The 24,990-nt window shown below is 41.0% G+C and overlaps 1 protein-coding gene across 2 annotated transcripts in view; it reads right to left on the bottom strand.

Moving 5' to 3' along the window:
• The window catches only part of ipo8 (importin 8), a 52,958-nt gene that overhangs the window by 5,593 nt on the left and 22,375 nt on the right, over positions 1 to 24,990 (bottom strand). Inside the window, exons 13-22 of one of the 2 annotated variants that reach the window (XM_078281625.1) lie at positions 24,801 to 24,890; positions 24,500 to 24,665; positions 22,280 to 22,440; positions 21,733 to 21,858; positions 21,554 to 21,629; positions 19,368 to 19,493; positions 13,526 to 13,623; positions 13,305 to 13,400; positions 4,453 to 4,673; positions 2,070 to 2,275 (exon numbers count right to left, since the gene is read on the bottom strand). In XM_078281625.1, coding sequence (XP_078137751.1) covers positions 2,070 to 2,275; positions 4,453 to 4,673; positions 13,305 to 13,400; positions 13,526 to 13,623; positions 19,368 to 19,493; positions 21,554 to 21,629; positions 21,733 to 21,858; positions 22,280 to 22,440; positions 24,500 to 24,665; positions 24,801 to 24,890 — 1,366 coding nt within the window. The remainder of the gene's footprint in view (positions 1 to 2,069; positions 2,276 to 4,452; positions 4,674 to 13,304; positions 13,401 to 13,525; positions 13,624 to 19,367; positions 19,494 to 21,553; positions 21,630 to 21,732; positions 21,859 to 22,279; positions 22,441 to 24,499; positions 24,666 to 24,800; positions 24,891 to 24,990) is intronic. The other variant, XM_078281626.1, reaches the window with a different exon arrangement.

The following is a 24,990-nucleotide window of genomic DNA, read 5'->3' as shown; positions in this document are numbered from 1 at the left end:
TATTCTAAGTGTCTGACAACATTATGAAAGGATCCCTACAGAGATAGACCTTTAAAACCTCTTTAAGACCTTTCTGTTTAACCAGACACAGCTCTGAAGTCGCTAACGCTAAACCCACCAGACTCTATTTAAAAAACCAATACTTTTAGCGTGCATATTTTCATATGTAAATCAGTAAACTATGTGTTTATTTCAACCAAAACTAGAGTTGTGTATTTTATGATACTAAAATGACTGGATGTTTATTTACATGGAGTTTGGTGGGTTTGGCAAACGCAATTTTGCGTATGTTTTTATGTTTAAAAAAGGATCTTACTCTTTAACAGAAAGGTCGACCTCCTTAGAAATCCTTTCTATAATGTTGTCAGACACTTAATATTAATCTGAGTCTGTCAACGAGCTGGACAATTGCCCTATTAATTTACATTGTAGCTTGTTTCTCCACTGCCGACTGCAGAGATCTTCCTTAATACTGGACCAATGTCAAAGATTGTTGTTCCCATCAGTCACTTAGACACAAAAACAAGAAAATAGAGTCCAGGTAAAAAAAATGGTAGTTACCCTTTAAGTAAAAGCGCTAAAACCACACTGTAAAAATACTCTGTTACAAGTAAAAAATACTGAATTGAAAATGGTACTTAAGTAAAAGTCTGTAAGTAACATCAGGGAAATGTACTCAATGCAGGGGCGATTCCAGGATTTTTTAAGTGGGGTGGCACGGGGGGGGGGGACCAATAATCAGGGGGCGGGGGTTGATTTTATCAGAATACAGAATAGAAAATCTGCTTAGAAATAAATGAAATATTGGATAGTATAGAACTTCTATCTTATAATTGATGGCCTAGTGCAGAGGTGGTGAACCAATCATTTTTTTAAATAATGCTGCAGTTTTGAGGACAAATCCTGCAACCTGAGGAAAATAAGCAACCGCAGATCACCTTACTCATTAACCCTTTCACTGCTGAATCAGATTGTTTAAAAGCCCTTTTAGTGATAAATGATGCAGTGTCCCAGTTGTAGATGATTGAACGTTCTAAGGATGACTGTATTGAGAGGGAACCAAAGAGAAAACAGTGCCCACAGACAGATATCCCAATTTAAAAAAAAAACTCAAGCTAATGTCAATGTATGCATCAACTTATGTCTGTGAATCAGTGTTTGTCAGAGTTGCTACAACCCAGTACGAGCCAGACATGAAAAGTATTGTGGATAACAAAGACTGTCAGGTTTCCCACTTACTCAATCTAGGTAAGAAAAAAAACTATGAAAACAGCTATGTAATAGGACTGTCATTACATCTGGAAGTCACTGCTGCTGTTGTAGTGTGGACGTGCATGTGTTGTGTGGCTCTTTGCTATGGTGCTCTTTATGCTGAGCTGGTTGGCCACCCCTGGCTTAGTGCATATATAAAAAAATCGGTCTGTCTACAGATTTCAAGAAAACAAAACTTCTCAAACTTTTCATATGCACTGTATACGGTCTTATTTCATTAGTACTCTTAAGGTGAATTTAAAACAAATACCTACAACACTAAAGCTTGGTTAGTTAATATTTGCTCCGTAACATTGTCCTTTCATATCCTTGCCTTATGACTGGGAGCAGATTTAAAACCTGAACACGTTCAACATTCGCTGGAAAAAATGTAAGATTTCCTTTTAAAAATCAATGCATTTTAGATACCAGGCTGCAGGAGAAACTCTTAGCTGCCACCGCAGCGATAAGTTAATTCATCAGTCTGCCCCACAAGCAGTGGACAAGGTTTGGAAATCTAATTCCTTTACGCTTGGCTGAAGCAAAGTAAGAGCCTGTGGGGAAGAGAACGTAAATGTGGTGCAGTTAATTTGAGCTCAGCTCAGAGCTGAATGAAGATTCGAGTAGTGGGAGATCTGATGTTGGCAAAAATGGAGAATCTCATTTCATTATCATCGCTAAGCCTATTCCTTTTCTTCTCTCAAATTTCTTTCTGTCCGTATTTATTCTACATTAGTCCCTTTGCCTCTGTTCTGCAATCCATCTTCCCAACTTTCCTAACATCGTCCTTGTTCTGCGCGTGCCTGATCTTTTCTCACCGTTCTGGTCTTCTTCCTGTGCCCCTGCATGGGCCAGCAGGTCCGGTTTGTTGACAAGGCGGGAGGCGTAGAGGTGTTTGAGGCCCAGGAACAGGAGCAGGATGGAGGGGACAATCTGGGCAGCGACTCCCTCCAGCACTGCCGGCCGACTGGGCAGCTCCATGAGTACGCTGAGGCCGATGATGCACATCTTACGGTCATGGAGCCTAGGGGAATGAAAGAATGAATGAATGAACGAATGAATGAATGAGGGCAACTGAAGCTATGGAGTCTTAAAGTGCTCATATTATGCTTTTTGGCTTTTCCCCTTTCCTTTATTGTGTTATATATATATATATATATATATATATACACATACACACACACGTTATAATGCTCGCCTAGCTGCTAGCATGGTACGCCCTCATACTCTGCTTCTGACTGGCTAGTAGTCCTTACCTAGGTACTGTTAGGGCACGCCCTCATACTCTGCTTCTGACTGGCTAGTAGTCCTTACCTAGGCACTGCGCATGTGCGACTCCCAACAAAGAAGTGAGAGGTCTCACTCTGTAGCTAAAACAGAGAGCTCAACACACAGGGTGAAAAGAGGAGCTGCAGCAATGTACAGTACAACAAAAATATGGTGATTTTTGAAAATTAAACCATGTAAACCTATTCTGATATAACCTCTAAATACAATTATGAACCTGAAAATGAGCATAATATGAGCACTTTAAGTATTAAGTCATTAAACATTGAGTGCTTGTCAAGATATTTACAGGCATTAAAAGCCATAAAATAAACCTTCCTAACACACTTGTAATTTACCTGGAACTGAATTCATGATGGATTTTAACAACTACAAAAAAGACACAAATCTGGCAAAAGAAGCCTATTTCAAAATAAACACCAATGTGGTAGGGCTGGGCTAGTCTATATCGACGACGATTAATTTAGGGGATTGCTCCGTTGCCGCCGGAAGATCTGCCGGATGTCCCTCATTTTGGGCCGGACAGACACAGACAGATCTCTGTGATGGCGTTCTAACCTCCGGTGGATTTGTGAGGACTATGGTTAACTGCTCCTCAGATCTCTGCAGGGTAAATCCAGACAGCTAGCTAGACTATCTGTCCAATCTGAGTTTTCTGTTGCACGACTAAAACTACTTTTGAACGTACACATGTTCCACCAAAACAAGCTCCTTCCCGAGACTATTTGGCAGAGACACCGTTATTGCGTCTGGAACTTAGCGCCGCCCAAGACGATTGTTATTGGTTTAAAGAAATACCAATAAACCAGATGCAAGACTAAGGCTGGGACGACTAGATATCATCTTAGATTTTGGAAATCGTAATATGGTAAGTGTTGTCTTTTCCTGGTTTTAAAGACTGCATTACAGTCAAGTGATGTCATTTTCTGAATTTACCAGACTGTTCTAGCTGTTCTTATTTGCCTTTACCCACTTAGTCATTATATCCACATTACTGATGATTATTTATCTAAAATCTAATTGTGAAAATATTTTATGAAAGCATCAATTGTCAACCCTACAATATCGTCACAGTATCGACATCGAGGTATTAGGACAAGAATATCCTGATATTTGATTTTTTTTCTCCAAATCGTCCAGCCCTACAACAAGGTGTCCATTATCAGGAATTAATGGACGACGGGGAGGCCAGAAGTGACGGATGCAGACTGGAGCACGTTCCAGGACTCCACTGTAGACGTCACCAATGACACCAATAGATCCACTCAGTCTGTGGTAGATTTCATTTGTAAAACCAGTATCCAACTGTAAACTGAATGCAGCTTCCAGTTTGCCGTTTGGATTTTCACCATTTAAGCATCAAACAAGTTGTCAGGTACACTTCTTTTCCAATACTGGTCATTCTCTTTTAAGGCTACATTTACATTGCTACGTTTTGGTTTAAAAATAAATATCTTTTGCTAGCCCCTAAACCGGAGACATTAGGAAACACTTCTGACCCGTTTTGGTTTGGAATCTGCGGGATTGTGTTGCAGTCTCAACGGCCGCAAATGGAAACCTTTGGCACACCGACACTAACGCCAATGTTTTTCCGCCAGTTTGGGTTTTATCGGTCACGACGTCTCATTCTCTGAGACTAAAGCTACATGGCAACTACCAGCAACGGGTGGAGTATACATGCTGCCTCCTGTTTATGCCCAGTATAGCAGAATGTTGATGAGATGTGCGGTTTGGGCGTGTTTAAAGTTTAAACGGAGATCAGTTCTTCTACCGGAGCTAAAAACACTTGGTTGTACGGAGATCACTTTGGCTCAAAACTCTGTTTGAAAACCAAAACGTAGCAATGTAAATGTACCCTAATACTTGTGATTTCTACCCTAACGAGTTCAAAACAACAGAGGCCTCCACCCTTACCCCAGGAAGAACTCTGTGTCATTCATCCACTGGTTGATGAAGTGGGCGGTGATGGGCTGAGGGTTGAGCTGGAAGTGCATGTTTTCCAGAGTGTGAATGAGCAGGGCTGGGTTGTAGTAAAGAGCAGCTATGGCCACCTGCAGGCACATGGTCCTCAGCTCACTGGACTTCACCCCCCGCATCAAACGCTCCAAAACTGCTTCCACAAAAAGAGGGATGCACTGCACGTAGGAAAAAAAACAGAGAAATTTGGCTGTGGGTACGCCTATAGTTCAACGTTTGGTTTTCCTTTTACCTTCACAACACCACACATACATTCAGCATTGCAACCACCACTGAGTTACAGACTACAGATTCATGTATTATGCTATTTTTGTCTTAGTTTCCAATTAAATATTGTTTAAATGACTTCAACTCTTGTGTGGTTTCCCGCTTTTTTGAGTTCAGTGAGCCTGGGCTGTGACACGTCACAAACAAGGGTTCGAGATTTCAGAATTTTTATAAAGGAGTATAAGGATTTGTCATATGTTTACAATCTTTCATTTCCCTACCAAGTTTAGAACACATGAACATTTTGAGAATAAAGGAAGAATATTATATATTAAAAAAGACCAAAGATCTGTGTTTCAGTGTGGCTTTTTTTGCCACCTATATTTGAATGCCATTGTATTCACCTGGATAAGATAATTATTAGAAAGCAGCAGCACACCCAAAGAATGACGAGGTTCAAATAAAATAAGTTGTACTTTGAGAGCTGGTTGTGCTGTAAAATGATTCTAATTTCAAATTATACTAAATAAGGAAACCATCTTGTGTTCCAATGAACTACCTCATACATACTAGGAGTGAATTAGCACTGACATACAGTAATTAGCTGTTTTGATTACTCAAACATATTAATTTCTCATAATTGAAAACCAAATGATTGTCCCTTCATGAGTAAGAGTTTTCTTTGTTCCATTAACCTTAGGAAAGGAATACTTAGACACACCACTGTCACACTAATCGAGTAGTGTATTTTGAAAAATTGGTCAACTTTAAAAGGCATTCATAACATTTGAGTCATTGGCGCCTGGAGGACATACAACACTGGTGGATACACTGACGGGGCTGCTACCCGGGGAAGGCGAGGAGGCTGACACACACTGTGTTTCTGGAGACACCAGTAGTGTCGGCTACTAAATCGCTGCAGTGAGAAGTGACACCTTGGACTTCACCGAGGAGCAGATATCAGTTTCTGAATCGAAGGGGTTGCACTGTTTTCATTTAAACATTCACAGCTTACTGCCAAAGATCACGGAGGTATGAGTGAGCTGGCCAGGAAAATCAAGGCAAGCATACCATGTTTTTCAGAGACATGGTTCTCATATCACTGACTCCGAAGTTGAAATTGAAAACTTTGTTATCGTTCGCAAAGACCGGAACAGACAAGGGAGCATATTTGTGGTCTAACCCAATTAATTAGTGTTCCAACCAGAATAACATAACCAAACTGCTATTGACCATATAATGGTATATGACACATGTAAAATCCTACAAAGTGGTGTCATTGTGTATGGAATTAGTGACCATTTTTTAACCTACTGTACCAGGAAAGTTAAGAGCGCTCAAATTAAATGCCACAAATCTGTGAAGAGCAGAAGTTTAATAAAAGGGTATGATGTTAACAACTTTCAGGACATACTTAATAATATCAACTGGATGGAAATTCCCAACATATGTGATGTTGATACAGCATGGAATGGCTTTCAATCTATTTTCTTGGAAGTACTTGAGACCAGGATTAAACAGAGATCTCAGCCTGGGATAAATAATGATATCTTGGACACCATTTACTTGAGGAATACAATTTTAAGTGAGTTTAAAAGAACCAAACTGCCTGTTCTTTTTAAAGAATATAAAATACTTAGAAATAAGGTACAGCAAATGGTGGCTGAGGCGAAAAAGGATTTTTTTTTTTATGTCTAAAGTTGAGGAGCATAAAAATTTCCCAAGAAATTGTGGGCAACTCTTAGGCCTCTGGGGTCGAAAGAGAACCCTAAGCAAAAACAAGGTAAAATAGGCCTAGATATTAATGGGTCCATATTGAATGATAAAAAATTGGTGGCAGATACTTTTAATAGTTTCTTCACAACAATTGCAAGTAATCTGGTGAAGAAGTTTCCATCTACTTCTGGTGTTTTTAGTGATCCATAAGTTTTATGAAGAAAAGGGAGTCCAGCCAAACACTTTTTATTTCAAACAAGTAACAGAGGAGCTGGTAAAGCTCATTCCACTGACACCTGTTTGCTTTATCTTTCAGACTTTATTAGGAACTTTTGTGGCATGGTGTTAATAGACCTTCAAAAGGCCTTTCATACGGTTCAGTATGATATCCTTTTGAACAAACTCAAAGCTCTGGGATTTTCTCGTACATCTCTTCAGTGGGTGAGGTCATACCTGTTTGGCAGAGAACAGGTGGTAAATGTGGAAGGGACCTTGTCCTCACCACTTTAATTAACTTGTGGAGTTCCCCAGGGGAGCATTTTAGGTCCTCTCTTTTCTTTGTTATATGTCAATGACATGCCGTCAGCCATAAATTGTAATTTGTTTTTATTTGCAGATGATTCAGCTATCCTGGTCTCTCATGAAGAGAAATCAGAGGTGGAAAGGTTGCTGAGTTTAGAGCTCCTTAACCTCAGTGCTTGGTTAACAGACAACAAGCTGTCTCTCCACCTTGGCAAAACAGTCGATTCTTTTTGGGTCCAGAGTTAAACTGAAAAAGTCTATGGGATTTAGGGTAGTTGTAGGTGATGTTGAAATTACAGCCAAGGAAGCGGTCACTTACTTGGGCTGTATACTGGACAACAAACTATCAGGGGAGTTCATGGCCCAAAAAAATTATCTCAAAAGGTAAGCCTTGTAAGTAAGGTAAGTTCCTGGCAAGATCATTGATCATTTCTCTGTCTTAACCCTTCCCCTTACCCCTACCCCTTAGTTTTGCGTGCTCCCGTGAGAGTAAGTGCTGTCCCAATACTCATTTTGGTCGAGGGGTAGGCCAAGTAAGGACGCAAGCTTACTTGAACAGCAAGGGGTATCCAGATTCATTGCTCAACAAGGAACATGGCTGCCCGGTCGACCAGAGAGATCCATAAATGTAAGTATTTTCGGCTTAAAGAATGGATTTAAAAATAACGACGGTCTTGTTTTGTGCTCTACACAGTCCTGTACATATATATTTGCAACCATATTTGTAATTGAAACGTTTTTTAAAAAATCGCTACCTTGCTATGCTAACACTAAAGTTAACGTTAATGTTAGCTACATTGCTTATTTGCACAACAGTCCCGCATTTCTCTGCTTTGAATGGACTCCATACATGTCTACAGTGTTAACTAAACTCCATTAGCAGCAAATTTTGTTTGATATCAGTGTATAACACTACTTGCTTTGGAGACATCGATACGTGCTTTACATATACCGTCCTGTATCACACAGGGACGCCGGAGGAAACCCAGCAGCTGATCCACTTTCTTAAAACTCCATTCATTATTTTATTGGTACTGTATTATTGTAAATGTGTAATTCATTCCTGTTCATGCACCTGTACATTGTTGTTGGTTATGATACAGGACACTAATGAAAGAAATGGGGTATGAGGGGAAAGGTTACTGGCCAACAGGCATCAGAATGGGGTCTGGAATTTCAGAATAGCTGTAGTTTTTTGTTTGTTTGTGGTTTTGTGTGTCTTTTTATAGTTTAATACATGTGAGTGCCTTTTTTATATGTGTATGACATGTAAGTTATGGTTCTAATAGTTGTAATATTTGTAATGTTTACTTTATTGGGCAATAAAGACAGCTTTTTGTTAACAAAGAAAGTGTTTCTAAACATCAATGACATTCAAAACAGTGATAACTGAAACAGATATACAACACACCATGCAGTGTGTATACAAATATTTATTGCAAACAGACCTAAGTATGTATGATGATGTAACCAAGTGGCGTCTCATTTCATAGGGGTATGTTTTCACCCAAAGGTAGGGGTAAGGGGTAAGATAGAGAAATGGGATTCAGCCTTAAACTCCATCTTAGAACTCATCTTCTTCCTGACCATTTCTCCAGTCTTAGGTGGCTCAGAGAGGATGAAAAGAGTTTCCCAACTTAAACTGTGTTTAGTTTATAAGATAAGAAATAACCTGGCACCCAAGTATTTATGCAATTACTTTTCTAAAATTAGTGATATGCACAGGTATTCCACCAGGGGGAGTTCCACAGATTACAGGCCCTGCCGTTTTAAGAGCGGTATGGGAAAGTACTCTTTCCTATACTCGGCAGCTGTCTTGTGGAATGGTTTACCTTCCAACCAACAATCAAACCCATAAACAAAATCAAAAGATCCTTGGAGGTACTAGTAATATTGTACTGTCTGTGTGTCTGGTTGTCTGTCTGGGAATTTAGCCCTTGTTTTCTATTGTGTTTTTGATCCGTTTTACTTGTTTGTTTTGATTATTTGATTATTAAAGCTTATAGTTAGGGAGTGAGGAGATCCAGAAATGCTTGTTACTAACCTAGCTCTGAGGAGTTTACTCCCCGGAGTCCCTATGTTTTAGTCCAGCATATTTCCTTGGATTAGGATGGCACCAAGATCTTGGTTGCAGCTGTCGCCGTGGTCCTGCTTCACTACACCCTGCTACGCTCTGCGGTGCGTCCTGCTGTGTCCTGCTACGTCCAGCTATGCTCTGTCGTGCCACGCTACATACTGTATTGCCCTGCAGTGCCCTGCTATGACATGAACTACTACAACTACCATTTTCTAGTCACTGTTCCATTATCTTTATTATGACTATTATTGCCATGTGATTATTGTTCATCACATCCCCAACCGGCACCGTCAGACACCGCCTACCAAGAGCTTGGGTCTGGCCGACGTTTCTTCCTAAAAGGGAGTTTTTCGTTGCCACTGTCGCACTATGCTCGTTCTTGGGGGAATTACTGGAATTACTAGAATTGTTGAGACTTTATAAATTATAGAGTGTGGACCTACTCTATCTGTAAAGTGTCTCGGGATAACTGTTGTTATGATTTGATACTATAAATAAAATTGAATTGAAAAAATATTCGTGGACCCTTTTTCCCTTTGTCCTCAATGTTTTAGTCCATGTGGTGTTTCTCCCCTTCCATCTTAAATACCACTATGGAAACAAGCCTTTGGGCTTTATTCTGTTTTTATCCTTTTGAACACCTCTTGTTGATTGTTGTCCAATAAAGTTTTCAATTCAATTAAATTTAAAAAAGATGCAGAAACGATCACAGTGCGCGGGCTGACGTGGCTGCTCCTCGCCCAGTATCAACAGACAGAATGGATAATATGGGTGCCGAAATGAAAATAACTGCGCTACGCTACGTTTTCACTGTTAGGCCCCTTTACCTCGTTTCCACTGACCTCCAAAAGGAGACAGTCCTGGATCAAAACATTCATTATCATTATCATGCTGCTGCCCAGATTCGCCAAATTTGTAGAGACACAGAGTTGAAATACTCCTCTGCCTGAGACAGGTTATGTGGTTATGTTGGACACTGACCTGAATGAGACCTGGGGCCTGTTGCACAAAAGTAGAATAAAGAAATCCAGGATAACTGAAAAAGCGCAGCTTGACTTAGTGTGGTCTGCTCATCGCGGCTTAATCGGTTGCACGTTTGCCGAGCCAGGATGAGAAGGTGAAGCTATGTCAAGCCAGGTGTAGATAGTTGGGATAAGTGCACGTTCACGGCTTTCTTAAATAGACATGGAGAAATGGAGAAGACGCGTGCGGCATATCTTTAACCCGCTGAGCAGCAGCTGTTAATGGAAATTGATGAGGTGGTGAAACATAATATGCAAAAAGGGAAATACGGCTGTTGTTATCAGACAGAGAGAAAAAGTCCAACAGACAAAACAATGCGTAAGGATTTAAAAAGATCTACTTAGGGCCTACTAGTCACTCCACATTTTTACAAAGTTTTAATTGCTTTTAATATGCTTGTTTTGTGTTGGTTTTATTGCTGTATCTGTTTTGATGTGCTAAATGTGCTGGTTGTACTGTAAAGTGTCTTTGAGTAGCCTGTAAAGCACTATATAAATAAAATGTTTTATTATTTAGCCTACTTTGCCTTAAAAGTGAGCAGAGGGAATTCATGTTCCTCGGGACATTTACCCTAAGGACTAGGCTTAATTTCAAACCCTTATTCATAATGAGAGAATATGTTTTACAACCATATCCACAAATCTCTATAAGCTATAATTCTAAATATCTTACTACAATTAATGTTCATACAGAACAAACATGACTGGACAAAAACTAGAAAAAGAAGTAAGTGACTTCAATACACACTGTAAGCATATCTGTAAAACAATATAGCCTATTATTCATGTTTTTTTTCTCACTCCCAAGCTCCAGATGCGTGATGGCACCAAAATAAAAAGATTAAGAAGCTTTGTGGCGTTCCAACACATTCCCACTCCCATCTCGAAAAATACGGACGTTTGGTCAGGTGCCATTGTCGTCGTTATTGACGCTAAAAAGTCTCCTTTAGAGTCCGCTGCACGGTGTGGGAGGATCCCCCTGCCTCCCCCCCCGCCTCTCCATGTTGCACGGGGCATATTCACGGGGAGAGCAGCGGAGGAAAAGCCCATTTCCTCCGCATTGTCCCACTTTATCTCCGGTGATAGTGCAACAATTTCTTATCATCCAAACAACTGCAATAGTAGGATTTACATCAAACTTGTGACCGCAATAGTGACAAGCAATGCATGTTAATAAAAATACAAAAAAACACATTCAGAAGACAACGGAATAACTGTTAAACACGTTTATTTCGGATCAGAGCAGCAGCTGATTTAACGCATAAGACTCCAGGATTAATCTTAGCCTGGCTGTTAGCCCGGCCGTTAGCCTGCTCTGGAGCAGGCTAGCTGCAAAGAATACATCTCCATGGTTACTTGGCTGAGTTTAATTCAACCTGCTTTTGTGCAACCAAATCAAAGCTAATTCATCCAGGATAACTTGAATATCCCGCCTTAATCCCTTTATCTTATATATACAGTCAGGTCCATAAATATTGGGACATCGACACAATTCTAATCTTTTTGGCTCTATACACCACCACAATGGAGTTGAAATGAAACGAACAAGATGTGCTTTAACTGCAGACTTTCAGCTTTGAGGGTATTTACATCCAAATCAGGTGAACGGTGTAGGAATTACAACAGTTTGTATATGTGCCTCCCACTTTTTAAGGGACCAAAAGTAATGGGACAATTGGCTGCTCAGCTGTTCCATGGCCAGGTGTGTGTTATTCCCTCATTATCCCATTTACAAGGAGCAGATAAAAGGTCCAGAGTTCATTTCAAGTGTGCTATTTGCATTTGGAATCTGTTGCTGTCAATTCTCAATATGAGATCCAAAGAGCTGTCACTATCAGTGAAGCAAGCCATCATTAGGCTGAAAAATCTAAACAAACCCATCAGAGAGATAGCAAAAACATTAGGTGTGGCCAAATCAACTGTTTGGAACATTCTTAAAAAGAAAGAACGCACCGGTGAGCTCAGCAACACCAAAAGACCCAGAAGACCACGGAAAACAACTGTGGTGGATGACCGAAGAATACTTTCCCTGGTGAAGAAAACACCATCACAACAGTTGGCCAGATCAAGAACACTCTCCAGGAGGTAGGTGTATGTGTGTCAAAGTCAACAATCAGAGAAGACTTCACCAGAGTGAATACAGAGGGTTCACTACAAGATGTAAACCATTGGTGAGCCTCAAAAAGAGGAAGGCCAGATTAGAGTTTGCCAAACAACATCTAAAAAAAGCCTTCACATTTCTGGAACAACATCCTATGGACAGATGAGACAAAGATCAACTTGTACCAGAGTGATGGGAAGAGAAGAGTATGGAGAAGGAAAGGAACTGCTCATGATCCAAAGCATACCACCTCATCAGTGAAGTATGGTGGTGGTAGTGTCATGGCGTGGGCATGTATGGCTGCCAATGGAACTGGTTCTCTTGTATTTATTGATGATGTGACTGCTGACAAAAGCAGCAGGATGAATTCTGAAGTGTTTCGGGCAATACTATCTGCTCATATTCAGCCAAATGCTTCAGAACTCATTGGACGGCGCTTCACAGTGCAGATGGACAATGACCCGAAGCATACTGCGAAAGCAACCAAAGAGTTTTTTAAGTGAAAGAAGTGGAATGTTATGCAATGGCCAAGTCAATCACCTGACCTGAATCCGATTGAGCATGCATTTCACTTGCTGAAGACAAAACTGAAGGGAAAATGCCCCAGAACAAGCAGGAACTGAAGACAGTTGCAGTAGAGGCCTGGCAGAGCATCACCAGGGATGAAACCCAGCGTCTGGTGATGTCTATGCCTTCCAGACTTCAGGCTGGAATTGAATGCAAAGGATTAGAAGTATAAAATATACTAATAGAAGTATTAAAAAGTGAAAGTTTGATTTATGATTGTTAATCTGTCCCATTACTTTTGGTCCCTTAAAAAGTGGGAGGCACATATACAAACTGTTGTAATTCCTACACCGTTCACCTGATTTGGATGTAAATACCCTCAAATTAAAGCTGAAAGTCTGCAGTTAAAGCACATCTTGTTCGTTTCATTTCAACTCCATTGTGGTGGTGTATAGAGCCAAAAAGATTAGAATTGTGTCGATGTCCCAATATTTATGGACCTGACTGTATTATATATATATATATATATATATATATTTATTATTATTTTTTTTGTGTCCCCCTGTCTGAAAGATTCACCAGAGTACGACTGATTCCATGGAAATGAAGGTCTGTAGTGTGTGGGGCTGTTTCTGACCTGGTCGATGCCTCTGCCTCTGCACTGTAGGACGATGACCTCCAACAGTTTGGCAGCGTGACACTCTGCGTCCTCACCTGCATCGATGGTCAGCACCTACAACAGGTCAAAGGTCATAACAGTTGACCAGTCAACACTCAGCAACAGCACTGGAAAAAACAGGATCCTTGTTCACATTTGATGGATCTGAGAACAGCAGGTGAAGACATGTATAGCCTGACCTTTTTGCACATGCTGTAGATGACCTCTAAGTGTTTAGGGTTGGACAGGAGCATGTCTGTATCCACGGTAACATAGTTGTGCAAAAGAGGCATCATATCTGTAACACAAACACAGACCTTCATTAACAATACCACCATTTGTGTGGGTTGGTGTATTAAAGGGTAACTTCAGTATTTTTCAACCTGGACACTATTTTCATATGTTTTTGTGTCTAAGTGACTAATGTGAACAAAGATCTTTTGAAATTGGACCAGTATAGGATCCCTACAGAGAGGGAACTTTTTGTTAAGAGAGTAATATCCTTTTTGTGTAACATTAAACAGCCCCGAAATCGCTATCACCAACCCCAACAGACTCCATGTAAATAAACAATACTTTTGTGTGTGTTTAGAGCCAGCATATCTCCACATGTAAATGGGTGAATTAAGGGTTTATTTCAACCAAACCAGAGTGGTGATTGTTGGAACCGTGGAAAGATGAACCAACACGGCTTTGATAGTTTTATTTTGTTTCCGTCGACCTTGAATGAAGAGTGTTTTATAATGATAAAATTGCTGATTATTTACATGGAGTCTGGTGGGTTTGGCGAAAGCGATTTTGGGGACATTTCATGTTAAACAAAAAGGATAAAAAAAAATTTAAAAAAAAAGCTCTCTCTCTTAGGGGATCCTTTATATAATGTTGTCAGATAGAATAATAATAATCTGAGCATACTTTGCTTGGAGCAGGCAATGACTACTTGTGGTGACTTTGTTGCCTGCTTGTAATGTGTAATGTCTACCTGTGCCTCAGGAATTTGATTGCTTTGCTTGGGTCACCCGGTGACCACTTGGAGTAACTTGTGATCACATTATAATGCCTTTATTGTGAGGAGTTATGAATGCCTGTAGGTTGCGGCTTTAAAAAGTTTAAAAAAAATTTAAACTTTTTGTGAATTTGAAACTTAGACACAAGAAGCCAAACGCAGGTGCCTCATTTTAATCGACTTTCGCGGCTGAGATGACAATCCCAACAATTGCTGGGATAGTTTTATCAGCTGTGGGGAGTTGGTTTTTCAAACTCCATTGGAATGTTGCCAGTTTAGAAACCTGCCACAGTGTGCTGCTGTTGCCTAGCAACAGTTGCTTAGCTGCAGTTGTTGGTTGGATTTGATCTCTGACATCAGATTCTAAAAGGCTTTGATCCTTTGTGATGTAATACACATTTCTTTATATGTAGGACTATAGAAAGGAAATTCATTCTATTTCTATTCATTGGAGCTGGAAAAAGGTTCTCATCACTTACTTGTTCTCACAAAACGATTATAAAAAATCTGCAGGCTTTTCAATACCTCTTTCGATAACGCTGCAAAAACCGTAAAAGAGTCCTTGGCACAGAAAATAGCATACTTTTTTTTTACACAAAGCGCTGGTACATTAAAAGTCACAGAACAAAGACCAACACAGTTGGATTTTACAATTATGTCTACAACAGAAATATCACAGACAGAAGAAATGCCGGAGGTTTCAAAAGATACCGTTCGCCCACTGATCGAATCCTTTTTCAAAAGGATGACAGCAGAACAGTGGGAATCATTGAAGTCCTGCACCCCCGATGATGCCACTAAAATCATGACGGCTGACCTGCTTTTGGACATCATAACAGCCTTGTCAAAAGTCTGGTTGAAGACTCTTTGGAGTGAAAATGTTTTGGCGTCTGAGGAGTGTTTTGTTTCTGAGGAGCGTGTTCTGTCCAGTCTGCACGACATACTTTATCGGAGTTTTGCAGGAGCTCTGAACGCTGAGGACCAAGTCGAGTGTGTCAGCTCACAGCGCTTGACAGTCTTAGTTGTTAAAGAGGTTGCACAAAATGTCAACTCGGCTCTCTCCACTAGTATGCCCACTAGAGAGCCTGTAATTATTCAGCGCGTCACTCGCCCTCGCAGACTTAATGCTATGCTTCGTCATGCCTTCAAAATGTTAAAAGCTTTCCCAGCAAAGGTGAAAATTGTGTGCCTAACTCAAACACGTAAGCGGACAACAAGTCAAACCACATGTAGGCAGACAACAGGTCAGACCCCCTCCCAGGAAGAACTGGCAGGACATATGGAGCCGGAAGACACTGAAGATCAGAGAAAACATGAGCCAGAAGAAACTGATGACTGCACTCACTCACCAGTCACAAGTGTGGAAGTAGAAATTCCAGGGAACATCTCATCACAGGACAGTGTTATTGAGATTTCAACATTAACAGCTGTCGAAGAAATAATCATGGAGGAGGTGACTACAACCATCAATCCTCTTTTGGATGAAGTGCCAGACTCTAAGTATGAGCTGCTGCAACGTGAATGCGCTCGGGATATTGAAAATGTTGCAGAAGACATTTCTCGGTCAATTACCCAAATTAAGAGTTTGGGTGGGACACCATGTCAAAAAGAAGCTCAAAGAGTTCATAAAAGCAATGAAGAGCAAGATCAAGATCTTTTTTTGCAATGCGCTTGGCCAAAACATGGTTTCATCGTATATTGGAGGATCTGAAGACCAAATTCAACAAGGACTCCAATACTGAAAGCAAGCACTCAATGCAAGAAGCCATAAAGAGCTTTGACGCTCTGCTTCAGACAGTGGACAGTAAAAAACCACAAGTTGGAGATGTGGTTAATGTGATTCCAAAGTTCAAGAACGTGTCCCTCGGTAAAAGGATGTTATTCACACAGAAACTTACCGATATCCTCTACAAGGACCTCATCCATGGGATGGCACCCGAGATGATCCCAGAACCAATGGGAAGGGGGTCATGCAGTAGCGTGATTGTTCCTCATTCACATGCTGACATGTACGCTGACATAATGAACAAAGTGTGGAATTTCCTGGGACTGATGGGGTGGTGGCTGAACACTCAGATCGACGGCCACAGTGAAAAGGTGTTAAACACCATATTAAAAAATCAGTCCCTGGCAACCCCACAGTTACCAGAGGTCCACGTCTTCAAGGAGCCCGTGGCTACTGCTGCAGCATCTCGCTCAGAATGTGAGGAGACACGTAGCAAACCTACACAGGATAAAATTAGAAAAATGTACGTCAAGGTATTCACAGAGAAGCTGGTTTCGCGAATATTAACGAAAGGAAAAGTGAGATGGACCATTGGAAACCCAGAGGCCACCATCAGCTGTCTGTTTGAAAGAACGTGGGCCGAAGTCGAGGGTGTAGATTTTGCTACCAGCTGGAAAATCTTTCAAAACCTTGACAAGGCCATTCTCCAGGACTTGTGTAAGAAGTGGGGCCGTGCAGACGAGGTGCTGGTCTGCATGCATCTAGAGGAACCAGCACTGATAAACTGTATTGCCTCCTTAGTCAAAGATCACCTGATGACACCACCAAAAAAGTTTAGCACCATGTCCAGGTTCTTCTCATCTGTGGGCAAAGCCATCTCCAACATCTGCGGATGTAGAACCAGGTTTGGTTGTATTTAAGTGAAACGTGGTGTGTCTGCTACGTTAGGGTTTTCTCCGGACGCTCCGAGTGTTTCTCCCACATTCAGTAAATATAAAAAAACAACATTAGCAGTAAAGGGCTCCAGTCCTGCTTCACATCCACGTTACCGTCTCCTCCACCGGCCCCTGTCCTTAAAGGCACAGAGACCAATGGAGCAAGAGGCCACCTAGATGGGGGGCAGGACCCGAGCTCTCAGGGCCACCTCAGTGGTCAACAGCGTGAGCTCACAGCTAGAAGGCGAGGGTTCGGTGATCGGGCCTGAGCCTTTCTGAGCTTGTGTCTTGTCTACTGTGGCGGTATGTTTGGGTTTACCCCGGGTGCTCCGGTTTTCTCCCACATTCAGTCCATATAACATCAAATAACTGATTCAATAAAATATAAAAAGAATATTGGCTAATCTTTTTTATCATTTGCTGTTTGAGCTGTAAATAAGCAACTCAGAATGAAATTATAAATATATGAATTGTATATATGAATTGTATATACCATCCAATCAAAAATAATGTTACATTTAAGTTTCACACACCAGTTTCAACAAATAAAAACTACATTTCCAGATTTCTCAATGTCAGTGCACCATTCCATGTTTTTATCTGTAAGCACCTTTACATGAAAGTAGTCCAACAATAAATATATTCCAATAATGCCTCACGCAAACTAGAGATGGTCCGATACCATTTTTTGCTTCCCGATACCGATACCTGAACTTGCGTATCGGCCGATACCGAGTACCGATCCGATACCAGTGTGTCATATATTTTATTATGTTTTAACAACTGTATACTACTATCCCTGTATGGATGTGATATTATTTCTATCTTTGTTGTCGGTCTGGCTCAGGTTAAACTCTTTGTGAAACATGAACAATGAACGCCACAGAACTTTCTGTTATTCTGCAGTTTGACAGTCAGTTATAACGGAAAAAGAACATAAATAAACTACTTTAACGTAGATTTTCTTTAGGGCTTTATTACGTGGTATCTGATCGGTGCATGAACTCCAGTACTTCCTGATACCGAAACCAGCGTTTTAGGCAGTATCGGAGCCGATACCGATACTGGTATCGGATACCAGTATCTACTGGTACAAGTATCTACTGGTATCGGTATCGGAACATCGCTAACGAAAACCTTGTGGAAATAAGGATGTCCTGATGTCTTGTCTAGAAATGTTCTTGCACTAAAATTTGAGGAAGAATATTTCACTAATTGAATTGAACGATTCATATGTTACTGATGCTTTCAGTGTCATGAACCACATTTTTGAGAATATGAAACACATGAACAGTAGCCTCATCATTGGTTGCTGGAATAAACACATTTAAAAGTTAGAAAAAGAAGTGCGACACATTTTGATTGCTATGCATGATACAAAAGTGGTTTATTATAAGAAAATATCTGTCAGTTTGGTCCCATTAATATCTTTAATTCCAACTACAGTAATGACTGTGTTAAAAAATACAACTGATCTTGTGGCCTGAAATCACTGATGGCCAGAAGCTTCAAATTATTATCAAAAAAAAACATATATTATATTATGTTTTAACAGCTGTATACTACTATCCCTGTATGCATGTGATATGATTTCTATAATTTGTTGTATGGTCTGGTTCAGGTTAAACTCTTGTTTAAACAATGAACGCAGTAGAACTTTCTTTTATGATCCAGTTTGACAGTCAGTCATAACAGAAAAAGAACATCAATGAACTACTTACTCCTTTTTGGGGGCTTAATTATGTGGTATCGGATTGGTGCATAAACTCCAGTACTCGCCGATACCAGCATGTTAGAGCGGTATTGGAGGCTTTTCTGACACTGGTATCTCAAACTATAAGTGTAATTTACAGGGGGGGAACAATAACAGTTTTTAATAATCAAAACTGGCTATTGCAACCCACCCCAAAAACCTATGATAATTTCAACCACAAGTTGATGCAGAAAAAGGCAAAGATTGCTGCCGAACAATTCACCAGAATGCAGAAAATTAAGTGTTTGACGTTCAAAATTTGAATTTGCTCACAAGTGGCCATCTCAACCCCCCCAATGTTGAACACAAAGTTACACACTTGATTCAAAGCCATGAAAAAAAAAGGCTTTTATAGTATCAGTAAAGACAAAGTGAGGAGGACAGCAAACAGTAAAGAAACTAGCCGGACCATTTTGTATTACGTTTACAAATGTAAAGTCATCTTTGACATAATTATGCAGACCAGATCAGCCAGTATTTGGCAGTAGCTGACTGTTTCTGACACTGCAGCAGACTTTATGTACCGTTAGTGCCATCACTTTACATTTCCAGAAACCAACAGAGGGCCTCTCCTGGACTACTGAAAGAGTCCATACGTGTTTGCACATTCATGTAAACAGACCTGTGAAGTAGTCGAAGCAGTCGTGCTGGAAGACCTCGTACAAGACGCCCAGAAGCTGCCACATCTGGGGGGAGATGGTCTGACAGGTGAGGCCGAACGCCAGCGACAAGATCTCCTCATAGAACTCTGCAGAGGACGGGAAAGGAGAATATATTTTACATTTTTTTAATGTCATTTTATTTAATTTTTCACTTTTGGAGCAAGGTGTGTGAATGGACTGCTTGACATGAAAAAGAAAGAAGAAAAATCTTATGAATCTATTAATATGTCAACAATTATTATTTTAAAAGCATAATATTGTAGTATTGTATGGTCACTTATAATCAGATGGAAATAAAAAGAATTACAAATCAAAGGCAGTTGTACTTTGTTCACCTTTAGTTGTATGGTTGTATTCTGACACTGAAGAGAGAAACCAGGATAAGAACAGTGTTTACTGCCCTCTACGGGTTGAAGATTTTAGTCTTTCATTGCCAGATCTGTCCCCACGCTACACTCTGTCAGCACAGGAGCAACAAACAGCTCAAAGAGTAGGTACACACTGGTAGCAGTTGTCAATGAGTTGTAAAACCAGAGGAAGGTCTTAGTGTGGTTATGAAGGCTGCATGATATTGAAAAAAAAATTACATTGCAACGCATCGCTCGCGTAGGGAAAAGTCCAACACAATTCAACTCTTGCAGTGTTTGGGCATGTGCGAATGACGAGCACGAACCGGACAGTTTCACGGGATTGCGCCCGCGTGTCGCATCGCCTGTCAAACTGACCACGCCTCCCTATATTATTTCATCTTTACAGCGAACATAAAACACCGACTACTGTAGGTTCACTACCCCTGGAAAAGCATGTGTGTCACTGTGTCTGCAGCAGCTGCTTTTCTACCAGAGCCGTTACTTCCTATAGGCGGACTATACGGATTCATAGGGCCCCCACAGCCACTAGGGGGCCCCCAAGCTGCAAGTATAGCCCGTTCAGCCTCAATATATTTAGGTGTTTAGGTCTTAGCCTCTATTTGTAACCGCTAGCAAGCAGGTAACATTCATGTAAAAGAAGAACTGGTAAAAGTTTACTTTTCTATCAAGCAGAAAAAAGTGTAGCATTAACATCGCACATCTTGTTTATGTAGATGATGAAAGAAAATATCGTGCAGCCCTAGTTCAGTCCCCCCTCCTCAGGGATTCGCGCAATAAAGTAAGAGTGCCGCTGTGCTGGACTCTGCGTGTGTATGAGAGTGTGGTATACATTTCCTGAAGTGTAATTTGCTTGACATCTCTATCATTTAATTTGTTCATTATGACCCTCTCTTGCTGCTCTATCTGCCTCTGCCTGAAAACAGCTTTCAGTTCTGCCAGCAGGAGATTATCAGTTAATCCATTCATTGACAAAGTGGGAAGGATGCAATCCTCTGCAAGGCAAACCGCTCCAATTACCAGGATTACACCCATACTTTACATGCCTCATCAACTCTCATTTCTTTTTTACATACACAAATTAGAGCATGCACTTTCTGTATACTGGCTGGGTTACGGCCCTAGCCGTATTTTGGATTGTACATTGCATATTATTTGTGTGCCAAAATAATGTGAGAATGAGAGCTCTGTTGTCCTTGAGGATCTTTGTTTTGACGGATGAAAGCAGACTGGTTCTCTTTCAACGGAGTACTCACTGCAGATTGGCTGACTGGGAAGCGGGGCTACCTTACTGCTCATGAATAACAGCTTTTTCATGTTGAAGCAAATAAATTGCTTTGCTGTCATCCATCTCCACTCTCCCGGCTAGCTTTCTTATGCAGCGCTTCAACACAGTAGACCGGGGTGTAAAAGTCGGTTTCTTCACTGCAATGTTGCTTTGTTTGTATGTTTGTATCCCACACTAGTTAGGGGCCTGACAATGCAAAACTATTTTGGCCATATTGATGACGGAAATAAACGTTGTTGGTGCCTACAGCTCTACACCGGCAGGTAATGCAAGTAGCGTGACTAGCATGATTAAACACAAATGATCCCGATACGATGCCGCGATCAAACTCACGAGAATATTAGCTACGCGGCCAGTGTGAATACCCCAATAAAATGATCTGAGAGGGGCAAAATGTACAAACAGCAGGAACCTGATTGGGAGTGTGCGTGTGTATGGGTGTAAGTGAGTGTGTTCATGTAAAAACACTGGACTGCCCGCTCACACACACCTGCCATACCTATGATGGGCTTCTGCAAGACCAGACCAATCACCTGCAAACAGATCCCCTCCAGCTGCTGAGTGATCTGAGAGGCAGAATGAAAAAAATATATAATATCAAACATCACAAACAATACAATGACAGCATGTTCAAGTATTTTCTGTGATGGCTGTGTGTGTCTGTGTGACCTCCTTGTGGTCCTCCATTACAGTGAGGATGGTGTCGATGGTGCTGAGAATGCCCAGGGCCATGACGGTCTTGTCCTCGCTCTCCTCGTACTCCTCACTCTGAAGGACCCTGGTGAAAATCTCCGCCTAACACACACACACACACACACACACACTGATGTGCATGTTTGAAAAAACATTATTAGTAACATCATGTGTTATTATGGAACCCACACAACTTCTAGGCAAGACCCGCCTTCAATAGCAGCCAGGTGTCCATGCTTACGCAAGGTAACTGAACAATTTTGTTCAGGTCCTATCCCGTGACCAGTCAATGTCTAACCTCAACCAATCGGGCTGCTTCAAAGGGCGGGACTTGCCTAGAAGTTGCGTGGGATCCACAATAACGCAGATATGGTAACTGAACAGAGAGAGACATCCTGTTCCTTTCACTCGGCCACAACAAGGCAATAATGCATCTGCAAGTTTTAGTGAGCCAAATGAAGACTTTTTAAGGCTTTGCCAGACATTAAATGGTCAGAAATGCGTTAATGTGTTTTATTCTCACCAGGTTCTGCGTCATGTCCACAGCGATGGCGGCCACCTCCTGGTTGTACTCGCAGATCATCTTCTGAATGACGTTGGTCAGGTCGTCGTTCTCCGTCTCTTTCACCACGTGCAGAAGCTCCTGCATGACGGGCCGGATGTACGGCCTGATGTACAGCTTGGCTACACACACACAAACACAGAGCAAGCATGTGTGTAAAATCCTCCATCACAGCCATTTTATATCATATTATTACACGGCTAGGATTGCATTCTACAGGCTGTTATTACTGTATAACAGATCGTTGCCATGGACAGAGATCTGATCATTATCTCTAGCGGACTATTTTTAAATATCAGAAATCGTTTTCAAACTAAAAATGTGTGCTCATACGGAGCTCATACTGCTGATCGGCAGATCCCAAAGGGAGAGAGAGGGTGGAGGAAACGGCTACAGTGCAAACAGAGCATTAGTTAGCTCTATGTTAGCTCACTATGTAAGGTTAACCTGTCACAACACGGCTCTGGGGTTTCAGTTCTCTCTTTCTTTTTCGGTTGTCGGTGTGTGTGTGTGTGTGTGTGTGTGTGTGTGTGTGTCTGTGTCTTTCGGGGTTCTAATTGGCAACAATGACCACACTTATATACAGTATAAAAGTCATAATAGCGACATATGGCGTGTACTGGCTTGTTTGGCTCTGTACTTACCACACAGACATTAGATTGAAATCATTCGTCTCATCTTACTTTTGGAAAGCAAGAAAACAAGTGTGTTTCCCAAAATGACTATCCCTGTGAGTAGGGGTGGGAACTCTAGGCACCTCCCCATTCGATTCCCATTCAGAGGGCTACGATGCAATGATAAAACGATTATCGAAGCATCAAAGTTTTTGATTTCTATACATGATTTGTTTTTACTCACTGTGTGACTACTTGCTACTTGTAAACCAAAGTTCATTTGAATGATTGATTCATAATTAAAATACAGTACATAGATGAATTTACTTCCATTATCTTTTAGTTTAGTTCTACACAACTTGCATTAGGGCTTCATTCTTCATTTATTTTGTAAAAATGTTAACATTCAACGGTGGCTCCGTTCAAAAAAGCGTCAAACTTTGAATAAAGTAACAAAAACTTTGAAAAAAGCAGAATAAAAACTTTGAAAAACGGGAAAACTTGAAAAGAAAGACAGTAGAAAAAAAGGGAAGGAAGGCAAGAATAGGTCGGACAAAAAAGACAACTTCAAAAAAAGCGACACAAACTTCACAAAAAGCAACAAACTTGTAAAAAACAAACAGTAGAAGGAAGGAAGACAAGAATAGGTCCATAGAAGGAGACTTTTCTGCATTGAGACATATGACATATCGTTCAAGATTAAGAAAGGTACTTTTATCGTCACATACATGTAGTGAAATTCATCCTCTGCACTTTAACCCATCCCTCAAGGGAGCAGTGGGCAGCCACTTACAGCGCCCGGGGACCAACTCCAGATCTGGAGAACCTAATCTACATGTTTTTGATGGTGGGGGGGAAAGCAGAGCACCTGGAGGAAACCCACGCAGACATGGGGAGAACATGCAAACTCCACACACAAAGGAAGACGGGGATTCAAACCCAGAACATTCTTGCTGTGAGGCCCAGTGGATAGCACTGCTCATGTGCTGCCCATCGATGCAATGTATCCCCCCCCACCTTTGAGTGCATATGCATTTCATGGTCATATTTGCACTTTTTGCATTCGCCATATTTCATCCATTAGTTTGCATCATCCTTTTGTTCTGTCATCTGTTTTTCTAACAGTAGTATCAGCTGACTGAAGTGAGAAAGTATTTAATTTTGGTATCAACTTCAAAATACTGTCAAATCACATCCATATTCCTCCACAGATATTGTTCTAGGTCTCTGCAATTATTCAAACTTTAACCGCCATTACGATTTTGTCCCCTAACAATCACAAATACGGACGGCACATTACGTTTTTTCAAGGAAAGTCCTATTTTGTCTCGTGTTCTGAATGGGATAAAAAAGTTCAAACGTTAAAAGTATGAAGGGAAATTTAACACCACATCAGTCTTTTCACTGTTGATTAGTTTGACTGTTTCACAGTTTTTTTTAACTTTAATAAATACATCTTTCCAAAAGACAATGAGTTATCGAGTAAAAAAATGGTGATTTCAATATTGACAAAAAAAAAAATTGTGATTATGATTTTTTTTTTTCTCCCAGAATCGAACAGTCCTACCTTGTTCCTGGTTGCTGACCAGCGTCTGCAGAGCGATGGCGGCTTCCACCTTGACAGGCATCTCTTTGTCGTCGATCAGATCCTGTTTGACCAATTCCACGGCGTTCCTCAGCACCAGCTCGTCGTGGAAACGCAGAGGGCTGAAGCAGTGCAGCACCCAGCACGACTGCCACAATACAGAAGCACAGGTCAATACAACAGCAAGGCAAGTTTGAGCTCAGTCCATCCACAGTGTTCTTAGATCTCACAAACCACCGCTACAAGGCAGGCCTGTGAACCTTCTACTTCACTGGTCACTCACCCTGGCTCGCAGGTAACCCATAGCAGAGTTGAGCAGAGGGAAGACATAGTTTTGCAGCATCAGCTCCATCTGCTCCCTGTACATCCGCTTCTATAGGATGAGACATAATAAGTGTTGTTTTTTATGTTTTGGCATTTTAGGCCGCTAGCTAGTTAACACTATACTCAACAGCAGCTAACGTTAGCCTACC

This window comes from Sander vitreus, chromosome 23 (genome assembly GCF_031162955.1).
Source record: "Sander vitreus isolate 19-12246 chromosome 23, sanVit1, whole genome shotgun sequence".
Classification (NCBI taxonomy): domain Eukaryota; kingdom Metazoa; phylum Chordata; class Actinopteri; order Perciformes; family Percidae; genus Sander; species Sander vitreus.
This window is presented reverse-complemented; position numbering and strand designations above follow the sequence as displayed.